At 39.4% G+C, this 22,618-nt stretch overlaps 1 protein-coding gene across 1 annotated transcript in view; it reads right to left on the bottom strand.

Moving 5' to 3' along the window:
- The window catches only part of LOC111142191 (KIT ligand), an 83,379-nt gene that overhangs the window by 37,713 nt on the left and 23,048 nt on the right, over window positions 1-22,618 (bottom strand). The window contains exon 2 of the mRNA XM_022495203.1: window positions 12,301-12,414. Coding sequence (XP_022350911.1) covers window positions 12,301-12,414 — 114 coding nt within the window. The remainder of the gene's footprint in view (window positions 1-12,300; window positions 12,415-22,618) is intronic.

Below are 22,618 nucleotides of genomic sequence, written 5' to 3'. Positions count from 1 at the left end.
TCTTGATTTTCTTTTGTAACCAAAAGCACTCTCCAAAAATACAGTAATAATACAAGTCTTTTAGTCTCCAAATTCAGTAATAAGTATAATCCAGTGAGTTTTGGAAACATCTAAATTTCAGTTTCTATCTGTGGTCTTAGAATTCTCTTCCAGGAATGTTCTACTGTTTCACCAAAGAATCAGTAATACAATGTTTTGATTTGGTTTTTTTGGTCAGCGGTTCTCAAAGTGCTATATCACCAGGGAACCACTAAAAATGCAAACTCTCAGGCCACATCAGCCCTACTGAATCTTACTTAAGTCCTCCAGGTGATTCTGATGCAAGTTTGAGAACTTGATCCTAGGAAAAAATGTCAGTGAAACCTCAAAAGAACACTACTACTCATGAAATGCAAATGCTTTCTAACTTAAATAATTTGTAGAGATTCAGTTCTGTGAGATAACGTAATCTATTTATATAGGCCTGAACATTAGAAATGTCTCAAATGTCTACCTAGCTTCTTTTAAAGACTTTTTAAAAATATCTAACATGTTTTCATCAGTCACTGTGGCATGTGTTGAACAAACACCTGACCTGGAACCAAATCTAAATTCTGTACTTTGGGGTTTTGTTGTTGTTGTTTTAATTTTTCTTAATTTGTTTTTATTTTGAGAAAAGTCACAAATTCTTTTGTAGTAAGTACAGAACAAAGAACTTTTTTCCCTGAACCATTTGGAATTTATTTGGTAATTTGATATCCCATTATCCCTTAATACCTTATATATCTCATACACAACAGTCATACCATGATCAAAATCAGGATAAATTCTGTACTTTGGTTTCTTTGTCTCATCTATAAAATGGAAGATGAAAGTACCCATGTCAAATAGCCAATTTACAAACTGAGATAACTTCATGTGCTAAACACATCATAGATAATCCATATGCTGTATTAAGGGATATACAGGCAACTGACTTCCCAGGTACAGATCCTGGCATGTCACAGAGTGCTAGGTTCCCTTATCTCCTCTCCCACATACAGCACCAGCTCTCTCATACCACCACAAATGCAAATTTCCAGCTACATATAGCCAACAACTGATTTAGACCATTGGTCTTAAGACAAAATATGGTGTAAAAAAAGTGATTTTGTACTATTACGTCTTCAATAAGTCTACCTTACTTTTGCAGATTTTCCCCTTCATCCTTTCTCTGAAATCTTTGCTCTTCCCCATATTGAGCTAGATCTAGCTCATGCTCACTGGACCAGGTCACCTCTGACAAGTCTCCCATAACACAATCTGTAGGCTTCTTCCTGGCCATGCCAATAGCTTCTAGAATCTGAGAAAAATTTGGTGAGAAAGGAATATAGGCAAAGGCCCAAGTGAGTCAGAAGGAAGCCAAGGTAGTAACTGATCCCTCTGTGCTTACGACCATTCTCCCTCTAATGGTACCACCTCATACTCATCTGAGGCTCAAGCCTAGTATTTTCTCAATATACGCCAGGTACTGTGTTCAACAAGGGCTTATGTTGCATGATCACATCCAATCTTCCAATCCCTGTGACATATTATCTCTATCGAACAGACAAGGAACTTGACGCTCAAAGAGGTCAAGTAACTAACCAGACCACAGTTACTGCTTGTAAAGTATGGACTAGAACTCAAATCTCTGACAGGAGAGCCTCCCTTGCCACTACTGTTCTACTACATATTTCATCTGCTCTCTGCTCGTTTGTCCTGGGTACTTTCTTCCTCTCAGTCAAATTTCCCACCAGGCTTCTAAAATTTCTTTGTCTTTGGATCTTCATGCTCATCTTTGAAAAGCAAAATGACCCAGTCATTTTATGTAAGCCCTCCTGGCAAAGACACAGCTGACACTTCTGTGGGTAGAAACACTGGAATTAAACTGAGCAGCAACATTTTATTATGTCATGAACCAACCGTGTAAACTAAAGCCATTTCAGATGGAGAAATGTGACAAGAAGTGGCAGGTGTTCTGAACATCACCGGCTTGACAATCTAGCCCCTCCTTAAGAATTTATATATCTATCTACCTATATAAAACTGACAGATTTAGTATTCAGAAAGCTAAGGACCTGAGCATACATAAACCTAGTGAGCAGAAAAAAATGTAAGGGATATATGGCCAACTCCATTTTATTAGTAATTTATATATAAAAATCAGTTGAGGGGTACCTGGGTGGCTCAGGGGGGGGTTGGGCTTCTGCCTTCAGCTCAGGGTCCTGGGATTGAGCCCCGTGTTGGGCTCTCTGCTCAGCAGGAAGCCTGCTCCCCTCCCCACCGCCCTGCCTGCCTCTCTGCCTACTTGTGATCTCTCTCTCTCAATCTGTCAAATAAATAAATAAAATCTTTAAAAATACCATCAGTTGAAAGAAGTCAGCTTACTGAAACACACTGAAATCTCCATACCTTACACTTGGGGGGCAGTATATAATAATAATTTCTGCTTAAACTGATTTATTAAGATTTTAATTTCCAATGGGATGAAAATACTATTTTTGAAAAATGCTCTGCAATTTAAAACAAGTTTTCATATATACAGTCTTTGTTATAATCTCATGAGATATATACTATTAAGCCTATTTTATAGATGAAGACATGGAGGCACAGAGGGGCTAACTGGTAGCAGACATCAGGAGTTCCCGATGGAGGGAGGATACAAACCTGGTCCTCCGTGCCTGGCTCAGCACCGTCCTCTACAGAGCAGTCTCCTTTCATTACTCTCTTGGCTGACATTGGTTCCTTTCCAGTTACATTTGGAGAAGAACTTAAGAAGTCAAGCTGTAGATTTTTATGGTTGCTTCATGAATTATTGTATGACTTTCTAAGTGCTTGTAGTGTGTTGAAGAGCCCTCAGAGAGCACAGATAACTCTGTGATCAATTCAGCTTCTTTGATATATATTGATCATTACAGAAAGTCTGTAGAGGGAGGGAGCCTTTGGGATTTAGAAGATGTTCCTTTCAGTTAGTTTGATGGAGGAGTCATGGCACAGGTTCTGGGGACATACTGTTAGATCCAGGCCCTTCCGCATGTTAACTCAGATCTTGGCAAGTTACTTAATCTGCTTTAATTTCAACATGTATAATATGGGAATCATAACAAAATCTAGCCAGTGAATTTATAAAGACTAAATAAGAACTAAAAACTCATTTAAAACACCTGGTGCTTAAGCATGGTATGTACACAAAGATGAGTTTATATTAAATGCATGAGAGTGAGACATTCTAGATGGAGAAGGGGTCATATGCAAAGACAAAGACATGGGAACGCACAGACCATGGGCAGAAATATCAGGTTCCGGAACGTAAGAGACAGGAAATATGTCAATAAAACCACATTAGAGAAGGACTTAAATGTTGGGCTAAGGAGGCCAAATGGGAGGCAGTGAAGTTCAGTAGGACACGTTCTACCACCAAACCCCACCAAGTCACTTCTGCCTCATTTCCTCTCTGACGAACTTTTACCACTTGTCTGTAAAATAAAGGGAGTGAACTAGGTAATTACTAAAAATGTAGTCTGATCTACCTTTATCCTGGAAGTAGTGGTGCTATACTGAACACAGAGGGATCAGGACAGTAAATTCAGAAAGACTGGTCTGGAAGGTATGGACTGGACCAAGGATAGAACAGAGGCCAGGAACAGTTTAGAAGACCACTAGAAAAGTGCTAAACATGAATTAAATATTTATCTAGAGACTAGAAGCCAAAAAACCAGAAATGAGGTTTAGATTTGAGGGAAGTAGCCTATTGGGAGGGTTAAATGGATGAGTAATCAAAACTATAGATTTTAAAAACAAATCCATTCTGGCAAAATAAGTTCAGGTCAAAAAACAAAAAACAAAAGGGAAGTGAGTTGATGGTGAATTTTGCCAAAAGCCAAATTATCCCAATGAGCTTTTGTGGTTTGGCATATGAAGATGTCGGTACTATGCTAGATTGTAAAATGCACAGAACTGCAAAAACAAGTCACCTTATGCTGGGCTCATTCTACCAGATGGGCCCCATTGGGTATCTTTAGGATTGATCATACTCGGTGACACGGGGAAGCACAGAAACAAAACCAAGCACATAAGGGAAAAGCATGCGGAAATGCTGAAAACTCGGCCAAGAAAAAGTCTTTTGACACCAAACAGATACCGGCTACATACCAGGTCCTAAAGGTATTTGGACTCAGAAGAAAAAAACTCAAAGGGAGAACACTTAATGCCTTCTCTAGATCACTAATCTAAAATCTTTGGATCTCATGGTTCAAATGTCATTGAGGTCTCTAAATTTCATGCAGGCAGTGGCTTCTTGGACACCTTTGCCGAGACCCTTCCTTGTCTCAGTTGTTTCTTCTCAGTGCAAGGGAAGAATCAAAATACAGTAGCAGTAACTCCTGATTCCCTTGGTACTATACATAAGACGTTGTGCCTAAGTGCACGTCTCTGAGGAAAGAGTCCACAGTTTCCAGAGTCTCATCAGACCCAGATAAGCTTAAGAATCACTGCTTTGGGGGGCGAGAGGGGAAGAGTATCTATGCTTATATTTAAATATCCCACTCACTCATGTATAGCCGCTTAGTGTAATGCTGGTTTTCAGAAATAACGCAGGAAAAAGCTTTTTGCTTTTTTAGTTTTCCTTATAAGTCATCCTGTTGATACTAACAATGCAATGCAACAAGACAACTGTCTTTAGTTCTCAAAGGTGTTTGTTTTTTGATAACGCAGAGATTTAAAAAAAGAATTAAGATGACAATTTTACAAGACTTTTCTGAGTCTTTTCTCAGTGAAAAATACCTAAATAGTTAAAGGACTCATCTCCCTCCAGAAATAATAATAAAATATTAAAAAACAGATTAAAAGAACATCTACAATATGATCACTTCTTAATGATAAGATGACTACTACCTAGGAAATAAAATTCCTACAATGATAATTCTTAAACTGCAGTTGACATTTAAATCTTAAATTAAGACATTGTATATTATAAGCTAGGTTCGTGTGTTCCAAAGACTGGTAGCTATGGGTGTGAACTTCTCCACTCAGTTTCCTATTCCCAGGTAAGGACGGTCAGGTTACTTATCACTAGGTCTCAGCTTCCTAATCAATAAACCAGGGGTAAAAATAATTACCTCCTAGGTTTGTAATGATTAAAGGACAGAATCCAAATAAAATGCTTTGCATGGTTCCTAGATACTCACACAGTAACCACTGCTTTAAAGAGTCAAGGAGCAGGAGCCATAGTACCTAAGTGATTCATCCTATGAAGGAAGAATGACTTTCTTCTTCAAACTTAAGACTCCCGGGCACCTGGGTGGCTCAGTGATTTAAAGCCTCTGCCTTCAGCTCACGTCATGATCCCAGGTCCCGGGATCGAGCCCCGCATCGAGCCCCGCATCGAGTTTTCTGCTCAGCAGGGAGCCTGCTTCCTCCTCTCTCTCTGCCTATCTCTCTGCCTACTTGTGATCTCTGTTGAATAAATAAATAAAATCTTAAAAAAAAAATTAAGACTCCCACATCTGGTAATATAACAGGACATTTGTCAGTTTTTACAAATATTATTTCTGATACACTTCTGTCCTTTATTTGAACACTACAAGTTCAAAATTTACTTTCAAATATAAATGGAAAGTTCTACTAACTGCAGGAGAAGAAATTAAAATGCTAAGTGTAGCCAACTAATAAAAATAAACTTTAAAAACTATCCAACTGTCAAACCATTATTCTTCAAAGGTCCAAAATAGAAAAGGAAACCCAACCCCAAAAAACTGTGAGAAACCTCTGCTTTTATTTAGTTTATTTGTGAGAGAGAGAGAGAGAGAGAGAGAGAGAATGAATGCAGGCACAAGTTGGGGAGAAGGGGTGAGGGAAGGAAGAAAGAGGGAACCTTAAGCAGGCTCTATGCTCAGCTCGGAGCCTGACTCAGGGCTCAATCTCAAGACTGAGATCATGACCTGAGTTGAAATCAAGAGTTGAATGCTTAACCAAATGAGCCACCCAGGCACTCCAAGAGATCTCTGCTTTTATTTTATCTTTTTTTTTTTTAAAGATATATTGAGAGAGATAGAGAGAGAGAAAGAGCATGGAAGTGGGGTAAGGGAGAGAGGGGGAGAGAATCAATCTGTGGAGGGCAGAGCCAGCTGTAAGGACTCGCTCTCATGACCATGAGATCATGATCTGAGATGAAATCCAGTGTCAGAGGCTTAACTGACTGAGCCACCCAGATGCCTCTGACATTTCTGCTTTTATTTTATTTTTATTTTTTTACTAAAAGATTTTTTTTTAATTTTATTTATTTATTTGAGAGAAAGAGACAGAGACAGAGAGAGAGAGTATAAGCAAGGAGGAGAGGCAGAGGGAGAAGCAGACTCCCTACTGAGCAGGGAGCCTGACTCAGGTCCTGGGATCATGACCTGAGCCAAAGACAGCCCCTTATCCAACTGAGCCACCCAGGTGCCCCTGAGATTTCTTTTAAAGAGAAGCTATACTTAGAAAAGCTTAGAATTCATCTAGAAATGGAAACACTGAGACTCCAAAACTTCATTTTAATGCTGTGGTAATTCTATTTGAAAAATATTGTACTTGAAGAAGAATAAAAATCAGAAATTATTCAAAACTGTCCAAAGTGAAACTTATTTGAGGTAATTTTATATCTCCCATTATGTTAAACTCTAAGAGCCATGTGTTAAAATAAGTGCCTATCAAAAGACCAGGAAAACCATGAATTCCTGAGTTTTAATTCTGTTCTGATTTGTAGACTGACCTGGAAAAGACAGAGTAATTTCACCTTTATAAAATTGGGCTGGGATAGCAACCTGCCTTAAACATTTTGAGGAAGAAAAAGAATTACTCAATAGATATTTAAAACAAAAAGATTTTTAAAAAGTAACATAGTCACCTTTAATTAAATTCCCCAAATGAAAGAAAACTATGATTACAAATGAAGGCATCAGTACAAAGAACAAAAGGAAAAACCAATTTGAACTATTTCAATAATTGGATGCCTCCTTCTGTAACACAACCGTTAAATCTGCAGCCTCATTGTCCCACAGATCACAAATTTTAAAGTTTATTTCATCTCTTCCCAGATCCTTGACCCTTTCCTTAGGTAGGTCTGAGTTTGCCATTTAAAACAAGTCTTACAACATTTTTTAGAAACAAAGCAAAATGTTCTATAAATAAATGGAACTATTATGCTGAACAAACATGCCAGAGAGATTTCAAATGAAAACCATGGGGACTGTAGGGGCCGCACAAAGTGTCCAAGAAGAAATTAAAAGAACAACAACAAAAAAATGACAGTAAGGTCATAAATCATGTACTTCTGTGACATGAGAATCACCCCAAGCAAACAGACTTCAGGTCTCTGGGCACAATACCAGCTGACACTTAATACAGAGAAGGAACTGGTAGAGACTGCAAAGAAAGGATTTCAGTCAGAGAGATTACTGGGCGCACAAGGTAAGAAAGGTAGGCAACCTACTTTGTTTCTCTCAAACAGAATGTACCAAGGTTATGCGTATAAAGCAAATCCCTCTTGTTCTATGTAACCTCCCTGAGTCAGGGCATTACTGAATTATTCTAGAAGATTTGAATTGACAAAGTATCATTATGGAATTGCCCCATGGTACTTTAGAGAGAGGCCGTGATTCTCTGTATCTGTGGAACTCAGAAGTCACTCACATCACTGAATTAGATTAATGAGTTTAGGCTAAGGATTAGAACACAATTTTGTTTTGTTTTTTTTCTGTTCCCCCCAGCCCCAAACAAAAAAACCCCCACATTAGAGGTATGATTGCCTAAGCAGTTCTGACACTTACATGCAGATCCCTACCACCCAGGACGCTAGCTGGAAACACCCCATCTTCACAAGCTGAGACTCCGTATCTCTGCAGTGGGAGCCCTGACAGCTGTACTTTCAGTAAGTACCCTAAAACACTGCAAACGAATGATTCTCAAATGATACCCTACACGTGTTGGTTTATAGCAGTGACTTCCAACATTTTTTCAGCTGATTCTTTTTTCCACATCAAGTCTTAGTTGGAAATCCAGAGACACAAATGAAGGCTGAATGGCTGTGTGAGCTGTAGGAGCCAGTCTGAAAACTACTGTCATAGAAGGCACTGCGCTGGTAACGCGGCCCGGAGCTGGGATTCACCATTCCTGGGTCTGTTTCCTTATTTATTAACTTTTTAAAGGTTTTATTTATTTGTCAGAGAGAGGGGAGAGAGCACAAGCAGGGGGAGTGGAAGGAAGAAGGAGAAGCAGGCTGCCCGCTGAGTAAGGAGGCCGATGCAGGACTGGATCCCAGAACCCTAGGATCACGACCTGAGCCAAAGGCAGAGGCTTTGGGCCACACAGGTATCCCTCGGTTTTTTGTTTTTTGTTTTTTGTTTTCTTTTTTTAAAGATTTTACTTATTTATTTGATAGGGTGAGAGAGAGCATGAGAGAGGAGAAGGTCAGAGGGAGAAGTAGACTTCCCATGGTGCTGGGAGCCTGATGCAGGACTCCATCCCTGGACTCTAGGATCATGACCTGAGCTGAAGGCAGTCGCTTAACCAACTGAGCCACCCAGGCACCTCTATTTTTTTAAAAAATAGTTTGTCCAGATTGTTTCTAAAGTCCTTTTGAGCTCCAGGATCCTCTGATCCCACAACACCACTTCTACCACTACTAACAGCTAGTATGTAGCAGGCACTTGCTGTGTTCCGAACACTGTTCTACTGATTCAATCCTTATAATCACTCTATGATGTACTATTAATCTTAATACTGATAAGGAAACTGAGGCCCAAAGAAGTTATATAACAATAACTGTGATAAGAAACATCATATATACATTCTTTTATTTAATCTCTAAGACAAAATTGGAATGTAGAAATTGAGATTCAGAAAGGTAGTTATTTAAGGTAAAAAAGCTGGGATTTAAATTCAGGTCTACCAAATTCCAAAATCCATTCCTTAACCAATATATCGGCACAAGTTGGTCCTACATGAAATTTTTTAAATGGCATCCATGTATCAGGTATTGTGATTATGTGTATTAGTGATATGCATTTATATTTTTATGGAGATGATTTATCTCCCAAACTAGATTATGAACATTTTGAGGTCAGGGATTATTCTATTTCCTACTCTATGAAATACAGGTTGCGAATTATGTAGGTCTTTATTCAATTAGAAGTCAGCTGAGTCCTATTTTTGGGGGGAGGGAGCAGGAGGCAGAGAGAGAGGGAGGGAGACTCTTAAACAGATTTTGCACCCAGTGTGGAGCCCAACATGGGGCTCAGTCTCCCAACTCTGAGACCAAGACCTGAGCAGAAACCAAGAGTCGAACGTCCAACTGACTGAGGCACCCAGTCACCCCTGGTGAGTTCTATTTTTTATTAACTTGATTTTTTTTCAATAATCCAAAGTAAACACACTAATTTCATTAGATCAACCCTTGAAATTAAAAAATTTTCCTGAGTCAGTTGCTGGAAGGGAGGAAAAAAACCCTCTTTTTTCAGTCTAATGATTTCACATTTGCCCTTGGGGTGAGGATTTATCCTTTAGTGTCAATATTAATGAATATCCCAGGCTCTTCTTAATCTGTAATGGTTCTTGCCATTTTTCATTGTATCAGCAGACAGGTAACAGACTGAGAATAAACAGATGGTCAAAGACAAGGATGGAAAATCTTGGAAGGTGCTTGTAATATCTACTTATGCCTCTTGAAAATACTGGTTCAACATTTCACAGGAAGTAATGCTCATTAAGTAGTTTTCCTTAAACACTTTTCCTTAAACACAACATTAATTTTGGATATGCTTGGCCTGTGGTCAAATATACCATCATCTTCCGACTATAGTTCATCGCCAATGTACTTGACATTTGCTCCCTAGGATAACTGCAGATCTCCATCGATCATCCTCAGTTCCACAGTTATACCCGCAGACCCATGAGAGCTGTAATTTGCCCGTTGTGAACTACTTTAAGCATATTTTTGAGACTCACATTAATCTGAGATCCCTATAAATTTATGTAACATAGATAAAGCTAGTCAAAATAAGAACTGGGACTAAATTAGGATCAAGACACTTATGTTATGTCTCCAAATTTTGGAGACCCAACAGACCACCTAGAGCAGTAGCTCTTAAATATCCTTTCAGAAATTTCTTTAAAATGTAGATGCCTGGAGCCCTTCCTCAGACCTGTCATTGTATTAGTTTCTCAGAGGGCAGCCCAGATACCTTTAATTTTAATAAGCACCACAGGGGACCATAATGCTTACCATGGTGAAGCACATCAGGTCTTCCTTCACTAAACAAACATTTAGTGAGCAACTTTTTACCAATATAAAAATTATAATATGAGCATATATTTTCTCTTTTTAATATTTATTTACTTACTTATTTGAGAGAGAGAGAAAGCAGAAACAGGGGGAAGCGGGAGAAGCAGGTTCCCCGCCAAGCTGGGAGCCCAATGTGGGGCTTGATCCCACAACCCTGGGATCATGACCTGAGCTGAAGGCAGGTGCTTAGCTGACTGAGCTACCCAGATGTCCCATATTTTCTTTGCAGTATAGGTCATAAGCAACTTGAGGGAGAGGTCCACGCTCTGCAGTCTTTTAAAACGAAATAAAGCAGGAGTGTCTGGGTGGCTCAGTTGGTTGAGTGTCTGGCTCTTGGTTATAGCTCAGGTCATGATCTCAGGGTTTTGATATGGAGCCCCACCTTGGGGCTTAGTGCGGTGTCTGTGCTTTGTGCGGAGTCTGCTTGAGATTCTCTGCCTCTCCCTCTGTCCCTCCCTGTACTTGTACTTGCTTCTCTCTTAAATAAGTAAATAAAATCTTTAAGAAACAAAAAACTTTCCTCACTTGCTCCCTAAGACCTAGCGGGGCATATAGCAGGCAAATGCTGCTTTGGTTCGGTCACCAGCCCCTCAAATAAGATGTGCTGGTAGATCTTCATCACAGAATACTGCATCACAGAATACTTTTTAAACTTGGATCCTCTGGGCATCCTTCTAAGGAATCCACCTAAATTGCGTGCGTGTCTGTGGTGTGTGTGTCTGTTTCTAACTGCATTGAGGCTAAGTTAGAAAGACTCGGACCACAGAATTAAGCTTCTGTTTTGAAGTTTGGCTATAAGCCCCAAATAAAACATAAACCAGGGGGTGCCTGGGTGGCTCAGTGGGTTAAGCCTCTGCCTTCGGCTCGGGTCATGATCTCAGGGTCCTGGGATCGAGCCCCGCATTGGGCTCTCTGCTCAGCAGTGAGCCTGCTTCCTCTTCTCTCTGCCTGCCTCTCTGCCTACTTGTGATCTCTCTCTCTCTGTGTCAAATAAATAAATAAAATCTTAAAAAAAAAAAAAAACAACAAACATAAACCAGGAAATATAGATCAAGAGTAGGGAAGACAAATATCTCAACAAATACAAAATTCTTTTGTCCATATCATGACCTTTATTTCTTCCCTATGTTTGTATCATCTCTGTGCTCTAGACAATTTTCAAATAACAGAATGCCACTTGGTTGCTTTGAACTGGGCACTTAACAAAAATGCTTCTCTAAGTGTGCTCACCCTGAAATCACACCTAGTAGCTCAAACGGGCATGTAAAATCTCCCCTAGATCAGGAGAGCTGGGAAGAATGCATTCCAGATGCTGTATTCTCTCTCTCGTGCCATGGTATGCATTTTAAGAGAAACATGGCACGAAGCTAGTCGTGACCAAGGGGCACCAGCATAAAATGGCTTTTGCTGAGAGATGAGTTCCAACGTGACAAATGTGGGAGAGGAGTCTGTTCAACATTTGGGTAACAAATCACTCCTCCAGCTATGTTCCCAGAGGGAGCACATACCCACCTACATGTGATGGGGTCTTCATGCTGTTGAAGGGGGAGATTGGCCATTTCAGGTCTTTTCTGTTAGGCTTGTTAGAGAAGAGAAGGAAGGCATATGGAAGGGAAATAAGACACTGAGAAACCCACTAAAGAGATAATGGGGCACAAGGTTGTATGTCACATCAGCACACAGAAAACTCTCCAGTGTCCTTCACTGCCTGTGATGGAGATGAAAAAAAAAAAAAACAAAAAAAAAAAACAAGAAACAAAGTCACCGCAGTGAGGCACCAATGTTACCAATAGATTCTCCTTGATCATAAATATCTCCCTGCCTGCTCTCTCTACACCCTTTAGAATAACTCATTGATTTCTTTCTTCGTCTTAGAAAAATACTAAGTTGGGACAAGAAAAAAATGAAACCTTTTTCAAAAAAAAAAAAAAACAGAAGAAAAACAAAACAAAACACAGCTATTGAAAGCATTCCTTACTTACCAATTTTGTAACGTCTTTTACATCATCGGTCACACGGTTCCTGCAGATCCCTTTAGTTTTCACCAGAGGATTAAATAGGAGTAGTTGAAGATAAATGCAAGTGATAATCCAAGTCTAGATGAAAACAGAAAGATTGCTGGTGATGACCAGTTAACAGCTGTAACCACTCAAGCTATTACATCTTATACCTTAATGTGGAAAAGACCATCTACATTTAAAAAAAAAAAATGCTACTGGCTTATATACAATCCAATGTTGAGTAATTGAAGTATTCTCACCAAATTTTTAAAAACTACCAGTTAAAATGTGGTTTGAATTTTTCATTTCTATGACATTACTGTTCATTTTTGTTAGAAGCCTTCTAGAGCCAATTTCCTAATGGCAATTAGGAAGGAACGTGCAGCAACATGTAAAAGATCTACCACTTGAGGTGTTTTCTAAAAACTAGGAATGTATAAAATTCATACCTCAAGGCACCAAAAGAGGCTTTCTATACTTTACGTGTAGACTGCTTGGCAAGTAGCAGCAAACCTGAGCAGTGCTTTAATTTTAATAGTGTAGGACAGTACACCAAAGTGAGGAAGAGAGATGTATTTTTAGATCTAGGACAGGATTTAACCTCATTTATGAGACATCAAAGGAATCATTGTTTTTAATCATAGATTTTTAGCCATTTACTAGGGGGAAACATTTTTCTTAGCAAATAGGAAGACATTCTTGAGCCCTAGTGTGAGGTCATCACACACATACATGTGCACTTACACATGCCTCTCCTTGAAAATAACGCAACCATGTTTTATAGTTACTTTTATTCAGGACTTATTTTTTCTTATTATACTATAGTTGAGGTTTTTAAGAAATCAGGCATCCAGTTCTCTTTTTTTAGTAACTTGGTAGCCCGTAACATAGCACCTTATATATTAAAAGTTCTTAATAAATATTTGCTGGATGAATCAGTGATGAAGGTAAAAAACAGTCTAATGTTTCAAACTCAAATCCATTTTATTGAGCAGATATTATGAGACAGAGACTGTGCCAGTCACTAGAGAAACAAAGGTGATGAAGGTGCCCTTGCAACTCAGAGGCAGATACATAAATAACGTGCACACTCTGTGACAAATGCTTTGGGAACACAAAGGCAGAAGCAATTAATCCATTAACCTTAGCGAGGAGAACCCTTGGCAGGAAGACCGTGCCAAGAAAAACTAGAGAGAAAATGTGACTCTGACTGGCTTCTGGAGGACAAGGAGTCTGCAAGAGTTGACAAGGAAAGGATAAGCATTCCAGGAAGACAAACAGCATGAGCAGAGGCATGAAGATGTGAAGATACCCTAAAATGGGAGAGTTCTTTTATGAGTTAACATGCACTTACAGCATCTTAAAGTTACACAAAGTCCATCGGCGCATGGTTAGAAATCCTTCCTATTTATGCAGTTGCCATGTATTTTTTAAAAAACTGGATTATTTTCCACTAATATCTGCGCGCTAACTAGATATTACACTGCACCAAATGATGATGGCCATTTACTGAGATTTCTGAGACTAGATGCTCCCTACATAGATAATAGTGGCTTGTAAACAAAACTCAAACCCTTTCATTGTTTTACCAATGTGTTCTCCTAGTTTGGCAGTAATCCCGTTTAAGTTTGGTTAAAGCTCCTTTCAGCACTGTGGGGTCACACTCTTCATAGCAATGTCTCCCTTGGAATGAAATGAAGACTAAATTGTGCAAATGATTTCTTAGAAGAAACCAGGATGTTCTTTGATAGGTGGATAAATAAACCGTGGTATATTGGACAATGGAATATTACTCGGCACTAAAAGAAACGAGCTATCAAACCATGGAAAGACATGGAGGAAATTTCAAGGCATATTATTATTTAGTGAAAGAAGCCAATCCAAAAAGGCTACACATGCTACGATTCCAACTATTACGACTTACTGGAAAAGGCAAAACTGTCAAAACAGCAAAAAGATCAGTGGTTGCCAGAGGCTATGGGGGAGGGATGAATAGGTGGAACACAGGGTTTTTAGGGCAGTGAAAATACTCTGTATAACAGTAGATATGTCATTATCCCCCTGTCCAAACTCACAGAATGTACAGTACCAAGGGTAAACCCTAGTGCAAACTATGGACTTTGGATGATTAAGACGTATCCATGTAGATGTATCAGCTGTAACAAATACTCCACTCTGGCCCTGTGTAGGGGCAGGGAGCAAGGGGGAAACCTCTGTACTTTCCCCTCAATTTTGCTGTGAACCTATAACTGTTAAAAAAAAAAATGACTCTGGGGACACCTGGGTGACTCAGTTGGTTTAAATATCTTCCTTCGGCTCAGATCATGATCCTAGGGTCCTGGGATCAAGCCCCACATTGGGCTCCCTGATCAATGGGAGCCTGCTTTTCCCTGTCTTCCCACTTGTGCTCTCTATTGTTATCTCTGTCTCTTTCTCAAATAAATAAAAAAAAATATTAAAAAAAAAATCACTTTGATTGCTGTGGTGATTGCTGTAGGATAGCAATAGGTAGAAACAGTCCAGTTAGGGGCTCCTGTTATAATCCAAGCAAGAAAGGGTTGTAGCAATGCATTGACCAGAAGTTGTGAGATTCTGGATATCTCCTACAGGCTCAACCACTAAGATTTCCTGATAGCTGGAGTGTGATTTGAAAGAGTCAAAGATGACTCCAAGGATTTTGGCTTGAACAAATGGAAGGATGGTGTTGCCATCAACTGGTATGGGGAAGGCTGAGGGTAGAGAAGGCCTGGAGGGAAGATCAGGAGCTGAATTTTGAGTGTGCTAAATTTGAAAGGTCTTTGAGATACCTTAGGGAGGGATACTAGGTCATGATATTTGAATCTGGATTTAGAAGGGAAGTTGGGGCTAGATATATAAATGATAGCCTTTGATGTATAAATGGAATTTATTCATCATTCAAAAGAGTGGATGAGCCCATCCAGGGAGTGAGGACCAACAGAACAAAGAACAAAGAATTGAGTCCTATGGTGCTCTAACTGGAAGAGGTCTGGCAGAAGATTTAGAACTCACAAAAGAGCTGGGGAGCTTGAGAGAGAAGCCAAAGGAATAGGAGGAAGCCAAGTTTAAAAAAAGAAAAATTACCTGGGGGAGGAGGTCAAACTATGTCAAATACTCGTAATAGGTCAAGTAAGAGGAGAACAGAGAACTGACCCCTAGATTTGACAGAAGACAGCTCACTTGTGACACTAACAAGAACATTTTGCTGAAGTAGTTATGGCAAAAAGGCAATCTGGAGTGGGTTTAAGAGAACATTAAACTAGAACATTAAATTAGAAACTGTGAATGTGACAGCTCTTTTAAAGAGTTGTCCTTCAAAGGAGAGCAAATAAACAAATGAATAAAAAAAAAAAGTGGGGTACTGATTGGCAAGGACTTGGGGGGGGGGTTTCTCTGTAAGCTGACCAGGCTGTCCGTATGCCTATGTGGATGACACAGCAAGAGGGTGCAACTGGCAACGTGGGCCAGAAGAGAGGCAACTGCTTGAGCAATGTTCCTGCAAAGGCAAGAAGGAGTGAGATCTAGCTGTCAATCACAGGGCCCAGCTTTAAATAAGAGCCTGTATAGTTCATCAGTACTATCAGACAGGATGTCTAAAAACGTGAGTGCAGACACTGGTGGTGTTTCAACAACGCAGTGAAGAATAGCTACTATTTACTGGACATTTATTATGTACCAAACATTTTATATATCTTCTCACAAACTAAGCTTCATATATCCTTATTTCATTAAAAAAAATTTTTTTTGAAGATTTTATTTATTTATTAGAGAGAGAATGACAGAGATCATGAGCAGGTGGAAGGGTTGAGGGAGAAGCAGACTCCTCACTAAGCAGGGAGCCCAATGTGGGCTCTATCCCAGGACCCCAAGTTCATGACCTGAGGTGAAGGCAGTTGCTTAACAGGCTGAGCCATCAAGGTGCCCTTTAAAAGATTTTTTTCTTAAGATTTTATTCATATATCCTAGTTTTAAAGGTGAAGAAATTGAGCTACAGAGAGATTTGGGGACTTCTAAAAAAAACAAAAACAAAAACAAACAAACAACAACAACAAAAAAAAAAACAGGTCTTTCCAATTCTAAATCCTGTCCTCTTTACCACCCCATACTATCACAGCATTCCCACAAAGCTCAGATCACTGGTCATGACTACAAATAGCAGAGCTCTAAAACTTCAATAATTTTTTAGATGTCAAGCGTATGGAGGCAAGTATATTTCATAATCCATGCCATAGCACAATATTCTACATTTCTCAGGCTACCATAATTTTTAATATATGTTCCATCACAGTTTTAAAAAATATCCTAATACATACTTAATAATAATTGCAAAATAATCTTCTCGTTTTTATAGGAATGTTTGGCCAGTGCTAAAATTAAATCTGTTCGTACACTCACACATCTCTGACAAACTTCTATTTCCTAAAGCACTTTATTTTAAAGCTGTTAAATAGATTTGTAATTTATTTTCGTATATACCTAGCTAGTAGTATGGGATATTCGCCTTTTGTAAAATTCAACAATTCACTCTGCCGTAACTAAACATTAGAACAGAGGAGCCATCATGGGAGTTATGTCCCTCATCAGTACTCTCGTGAGAGGAGAGGGCTGAAATGCAGAACTTACTTCTTCATATCGGAAAGTAATCTTTCAGTATTATTCTGTATCGATTACAGACATTTTTTCTAACATATAGGACACACATTTCCTTTATTTCTGAAACAGTGGGTAGAAGTATTAAACCTTACTTTTTTGATGATTCAGGTTCATGATACAAAAGACTACGTGAAATAAGATAAGCCAGATGTAAACATATTGTATGATCTCACATGTGGAATATAAAAAAGAAAAGGAAAAAGAAAAGAAAAGGAATAAAAGGAAAAAAAGTCAAATTCATGGTAACAGAGTAGAATTAAGAGTGGGAGTTACCAAAGGCTGGGCAAGATCCAGATCAAAGGGTACAAAATTTCAGTTATAAGATGAGTAAGTTCTGCGGACTTAATGCACAACACTATAGTTAATAAGACTGTATTACATACTTGAAATTTGCTGTGAGTAGGCCTCAAGTGTTCTCAACACACACAAAAAGAAAGGGTAACTGTAAGGTGATAGTTGGATTGCAGTCAGTTTGTGATGTACACTTGCCTTAAACATCACATTGTACACCTTAAATACATAGGATTTTTGTCAGTCGTACCTCAATAAAGGTGGGTAGGGGAAGAAAGCATTTCAGGTATGTGGTTGTGACCACCTTCCTCTAAGTAGCTCCAAAGTACTGTATTTGTTTGAAAGACTGTTTTTAAAATTTTATTTTTTGTTGGGTTCTCACTTTACCCGTTTCTCCCAGGCTGTCAGGTCATTCCTTGCAACATATTATACTGTTAGTATGCCTATTTCTAGCTTCCTGTAGTCTCAATGGCAACACACAACACATGGCCCATGGGGGGCTGAGTCCCATAGGCACAGTAATGGCAAAAAGATGGCCACACCCTAATTCTTAGAACTTGTGGATTTTTTCCTTATAGGACAGAATGGACTTTACAGATGGGATTTAGCTGAGGACCTTGAGGTGGAGAAACTGCCCCAGATTCCCTGGGTTCAAAAGAATCCTATGGCTCCTTACAAACAGAACCTTTTCCAGCTCTGGCTAGAGAAATGGAATAAAGGAAGAAGGGCAAACTGCGACATCATTTACTTGCCATTCCCGGGAAGGGATCAGGAGTCCAGGAATGCCAGTGGCTTGTAGAAGCTGAAAAAGGCAAGGATCAAAGTCTACCTGAGAGCCTTCAGGAAGGTATATGGTCCCACAGACACCTTGATTTCAGCTCCGCAAGCCCGCCAACTTTGGATTTCTGAATCCCCAAAACGGTAACATAAATTTGTACTGTTTTATAAGTCACTAAGTTTGTGGCAATTTGTTATAGCATCAATAGAAAAATCAGAGCTCAAGAAACTTTTGAATGAATTAATGGATGAATGGCATAGTATTGCAATGTCCAAGCTTTCCTAGTAAGGAAAATAAACTGCCCTTGTCAGTATTCTGGGCCCCCAACCCCGCTTTAAGCAAAGCAGCTTGGCTTTTTTTTTTTTTTTTTTTTCTGTTTTATTTGTTCATGCTTCTGGGTAAGATTTTATTTGAACAAAGGTTTCCAGGGCAGGAAAGAAAAAAAAAAAAAAAGAGAAGAAAAAAACACATGCTTTTGAAAACCGGTTGTGTGATGGCAGAGAGCAGAACGTGGATCCAGAAAACCTCTGAGCCCCTTACCGTGGGACCTCAAAGAAGCCAATTAATCCTTTGAGGCATCTGTTTTATCAGTCTAAAAGATGAGAATGAGAATAATTTTTGCCTAACCCACTTCATGCAGCAATGGTGAAGATCAAATGAAAAGTTTTCAAGTCACAGGAGCTGTGCAATTATTTGTTGTGTGGTTTATGGGCTTGGGATAGTCTAGGAAACCAGGGAAACAAGGACTTTTCAAACTCAATAAAGGAGGGAAAAGGACTTTATAGAGTCAATCTTGCAGGAACAAAGAGGATGCTCTTTAGTACACGGATATTTTGACACGGATTTTGGATTCAGAACCTTTTTCAATTTATTTCTTAGTTCTCAACGGTGTTTAGCTTCAGTTAACAAATGACTTCCAATTAACTGAGGTAATTACCATGTATCACCAAAATATTTATCTTTGTTTTCTCCCTCTTCCTCTTTCTCTAATTTCTGGAAACTCCAACAAGGGTACACAGGTGCCTAAATGTGGGGGGGGGGGTGCGCGCGCACACACCCTATCGGAGATAGAATGCTGAAGCAAAATGTCCCTGTGTTTGTGACTTCTGCTCTAAAATGTATCTTTTCAGTTTGGGCAATCATCTCACTGTTTTTTTCCCCCCTCTAACATTCTCTGCTTCTGCCTATGACATTTTTCTCTGGCTACTTTGTTTTAACGTCGTACAACTTTTCTCTCTAGGTCACGCTCGTTGTGTGATAACCTCTCATTTCATGATAACCTTTCACTGCACAGACACACCAAACTAATCTTACTGTTGGCAGTTCTAGATTTTTTTAAATTTAGAGGCGTGCGTCAAAAGTGTCCCCCACATACTCCCCACATCACACACAATTCCGATAACTCTTTCATTGCTAAAAATTGCCTTTACATTATTCACATGATAAAAAAAAAGAAAAACAATAAGATGTCTGGTTGTGCTGCTAGAACTAAGCCATACAACAGAAACGGTTTTGATAGCGGGAAGAAGTCACAAACATTCACACTCCATTGTGAATGACAGAGCAGATCTTTTTCGGGGAGGTTTTAACAGTGGCAGATAGTTCTAAAAAGATACTTTGAACAAGAGGGGCAAAGTGACAGGAAGATGAGGCTGGAGACCCTGAAAGGCAAAGGTCTTATTAAGGTCTCATGTTTGTTAAGAATCCGTCTCAGCAGACCCCAGTGGGATAGTTACCCAGTCACCAGTTTTTTCTGAACATAAGAACCTTCCTTATAATAAAAAGCCACATGGCAGGAAAAGGAGCTGCAAATTCCTCCTAAAGCAAACTAGTTACTTGATCTGAACATGTGTGTGTTATAACACAGAAGTTGCTTCGCAGATTTCTTTCTTTTAGTACAGACGGACATGCAGGTAGCCCAAGTACATCAGGGGAACATAAGCTGTTTGAGATATCAGAAGATTCCAAGTTTCTAAACTTGGAGGAAGACAACAACAACAAAAACCAAACTTTTCTCTCTATGAACTTGAGAAATGATTTTAAAATATAAGTGTTGCCAGGGCCCACATTAGACACTTCCCAAAGTCGGAAAGGTAGAGGAGTGTCTGTGTAGCTTGTTTTCTTTAATACACAGACCTACAGAGTTGTATTAAGTCTGCCCCGAACAAAACAGCGGCTGCTGCCAGAAACAACATTCATCTTCTCTTTAATCGTGAATGCCGGCTAGCGAAGCTGGCAGTTAGTTCCCTTGTAGACCAAATGTGCTTTGGAAGCAGGCCAACTGGCTCAGCTACCCAGAACCAGGAAAGCAATTCACCAAGATATGGGTATAGTAATTAGTCCTGAGTTCAGGTCTTCCGAGGTCATATGAACAATATCCTTCAAAAATAACCTTAATGTAAACCAACAACAGATTCTGGTTCAGGGAAGAAGCATTTACTTCTATGGGACTTCTTTCTTCAGATTTTTAATTTTTAAAAGATATACCGTTACACATTATAGAGAAAATAGCTAATCATCCCTACACAGACTCAAATTCTTCTCTAGCAATTGTCCAATAAGCTCAAAGGGACAGAGGAAACAGGTAGCAGTAAAATTTAGAAAATAAATCTGCTACCAGGAAAGCAGATGTTAACAGGATAGCTCAGTGAAACTCAAACCAGCTTCTTCAAGTCGTTTGGTGCCCTAAAGTCTTGAGAAACGACATGTCCGCATCTCTCCATGTAGATCCTTTTGTGAAGTGAAATGAAAATATTCTAAAATATGGATGATCCCTAAAATACATGGTGAATATGATCTACTAACAAAACCTGAACCACCTAGAAATGAATTGTTTCATATAAAAAGATAGGCAACCGCTTTAATGTAAACAGTAAATTTAAGGATTTCACTGGGAAAACAATGAGAAAAGTTACCCATGATGGTCAGTCCTTACTGTAAATGTAAACCCTATTTAAAGGGAAAATGATGGGGCGCCTGGGTGGCTCAGTGGGTTAAAGCGTCTGCCTGGGATGGAGCCCCACAACAGGCTCTCTGCTCAGCAAGGAGCCTGCTTCCTCCTCTCTCTCTGCCTGCCTCTCTGCCTACTTGTGATCTCTGTCTGTCAAATAAGTAAATAAAATCTTTAAAAAAAAATAAATAAATAAAGGGAAAATGACTCCCATATACTGACATCTAACTAAGGGCCACACCTAGGAGCAGCTTGCAGATAGCATTACCTGTAACCTTCCCACCAACCAGAGTCTGCAGGTAAATAAGACATGCTTCAGTGAGATTAAGTAACTTGTTTAGGGCCGCTCTGCTAGTCAGTCCCTGGGCTGGGTTCAAACCAAGACCTATACTATATATTAGAAAGAAAAATACCCATTCAGACAGATAATAAAACTGATTTCAGTTGTATTTAATGAACTATTCAATTTTACCTAAAATATCTATGCAGTGGATGGCATATAGGTCCACTTTTTTTTTTAAAGATTCAATTTTTAAAGATTTGATTTTTTAAAGAATCAATTTTTTTTAAAAAGATTTTATTTATTTATTTGATAGACAGAGATCACAAGTACATAGAGAGGCAGGCAGAGAGAGGCAGCAGCTCCCGCTGAGCAGGGAGCCCAATGCGGGGCTCGATCCCAGGACCCTGAGATCATGACCTGAGCCGAAGGCAGAGGCTTAACCCACTGAGCCACCCAGGTGCCCATGGAGTTACAGTGTCAAATTACTACGAGGTTGGGTAAACAAGTTGTACAGGTAAATCAAGCTACACCTCACTAGAGCTTTTTAAAATTTTTCATAGCTAGAGGGAAGGGAAAACAACAAACAAAATGAAGCATAAGTGGTTCCTTCTGATAAAAGCAAAATTGAGTACTTTCTGATTTCTAAGAAAAGCTGCCTATTCATCTAAGAGACATTTATGGAACACCTGGTAAATATGTAAGTATAGAAGATAATAAAGACAGAAGATACTGATTTGGGCCTCTGGGAGCTCAAACTACTAGAGAACACTGCAGGGAGAGAGGCAGGGAGGGGACGGGCCCAGGAGGGACAGCTAAACCTGACGTTGGGGAGGGGGAACTGAAGGAGGGGCTCAAGGAGGGCTCCTGGGAGAGGACCTGTTCTTTAAAGGTGAATCACAGTTAACGGATCAAGGAGAGCAAGGGTGAAGACCCCTGACAGAGGAAAGAGCTGGTGCCCACAGAAGTGAGAAAACAAGGCATTTTCACAGAACTTCACATTGATGATATGACTAGGGAAAATGAACTTGAAGGAATCAACAACAGAATAGATGAAGCTAGAGAGATAGGCAGAGGTCCTTCCAATTTTTCTAATTGATTTGGATTTTATCTTAGAGACACAAGGAGCTCTGGAAGGACTTTAAGCAGAGGAGTATCAAGATCAGATTTATTTTAGAAAGGCTTATCAAACATCACCATGAAGGATAGATAGACTGGAGGGGTAGGGAGGTCACCAAAGTCATTAACTGGGGCAGAGGCAGTGGTAATGGAGGGAAATGGGTAAGTTCGAGAGGTTATGGAAGTAGACTGGGACTTGGCTGACTGACAA

This window comes from Enhydra lutris, unplaced genomic scaffold (genome assembly GCF_002288905.1).
Source record: "Enhydra lutris kenyoni isolate GAN:26980312 unplaced genomic scaffold, ASM228890v2 scaffoldscaffold7, whole genome shotgun sequence".
Taxonomy (NCBI): domain Eukaryota; kingdom Metazoa; phylum Chordata; class Mammalia; order Carnivora; family Mustelidae; genus Enhydra; species Enhydra lutris.
The sequence above is the reverse complement of the archived record's forward strand: the minus strand, read 5'-3'. Positions and strand labels throughout refer to the sequence as shown.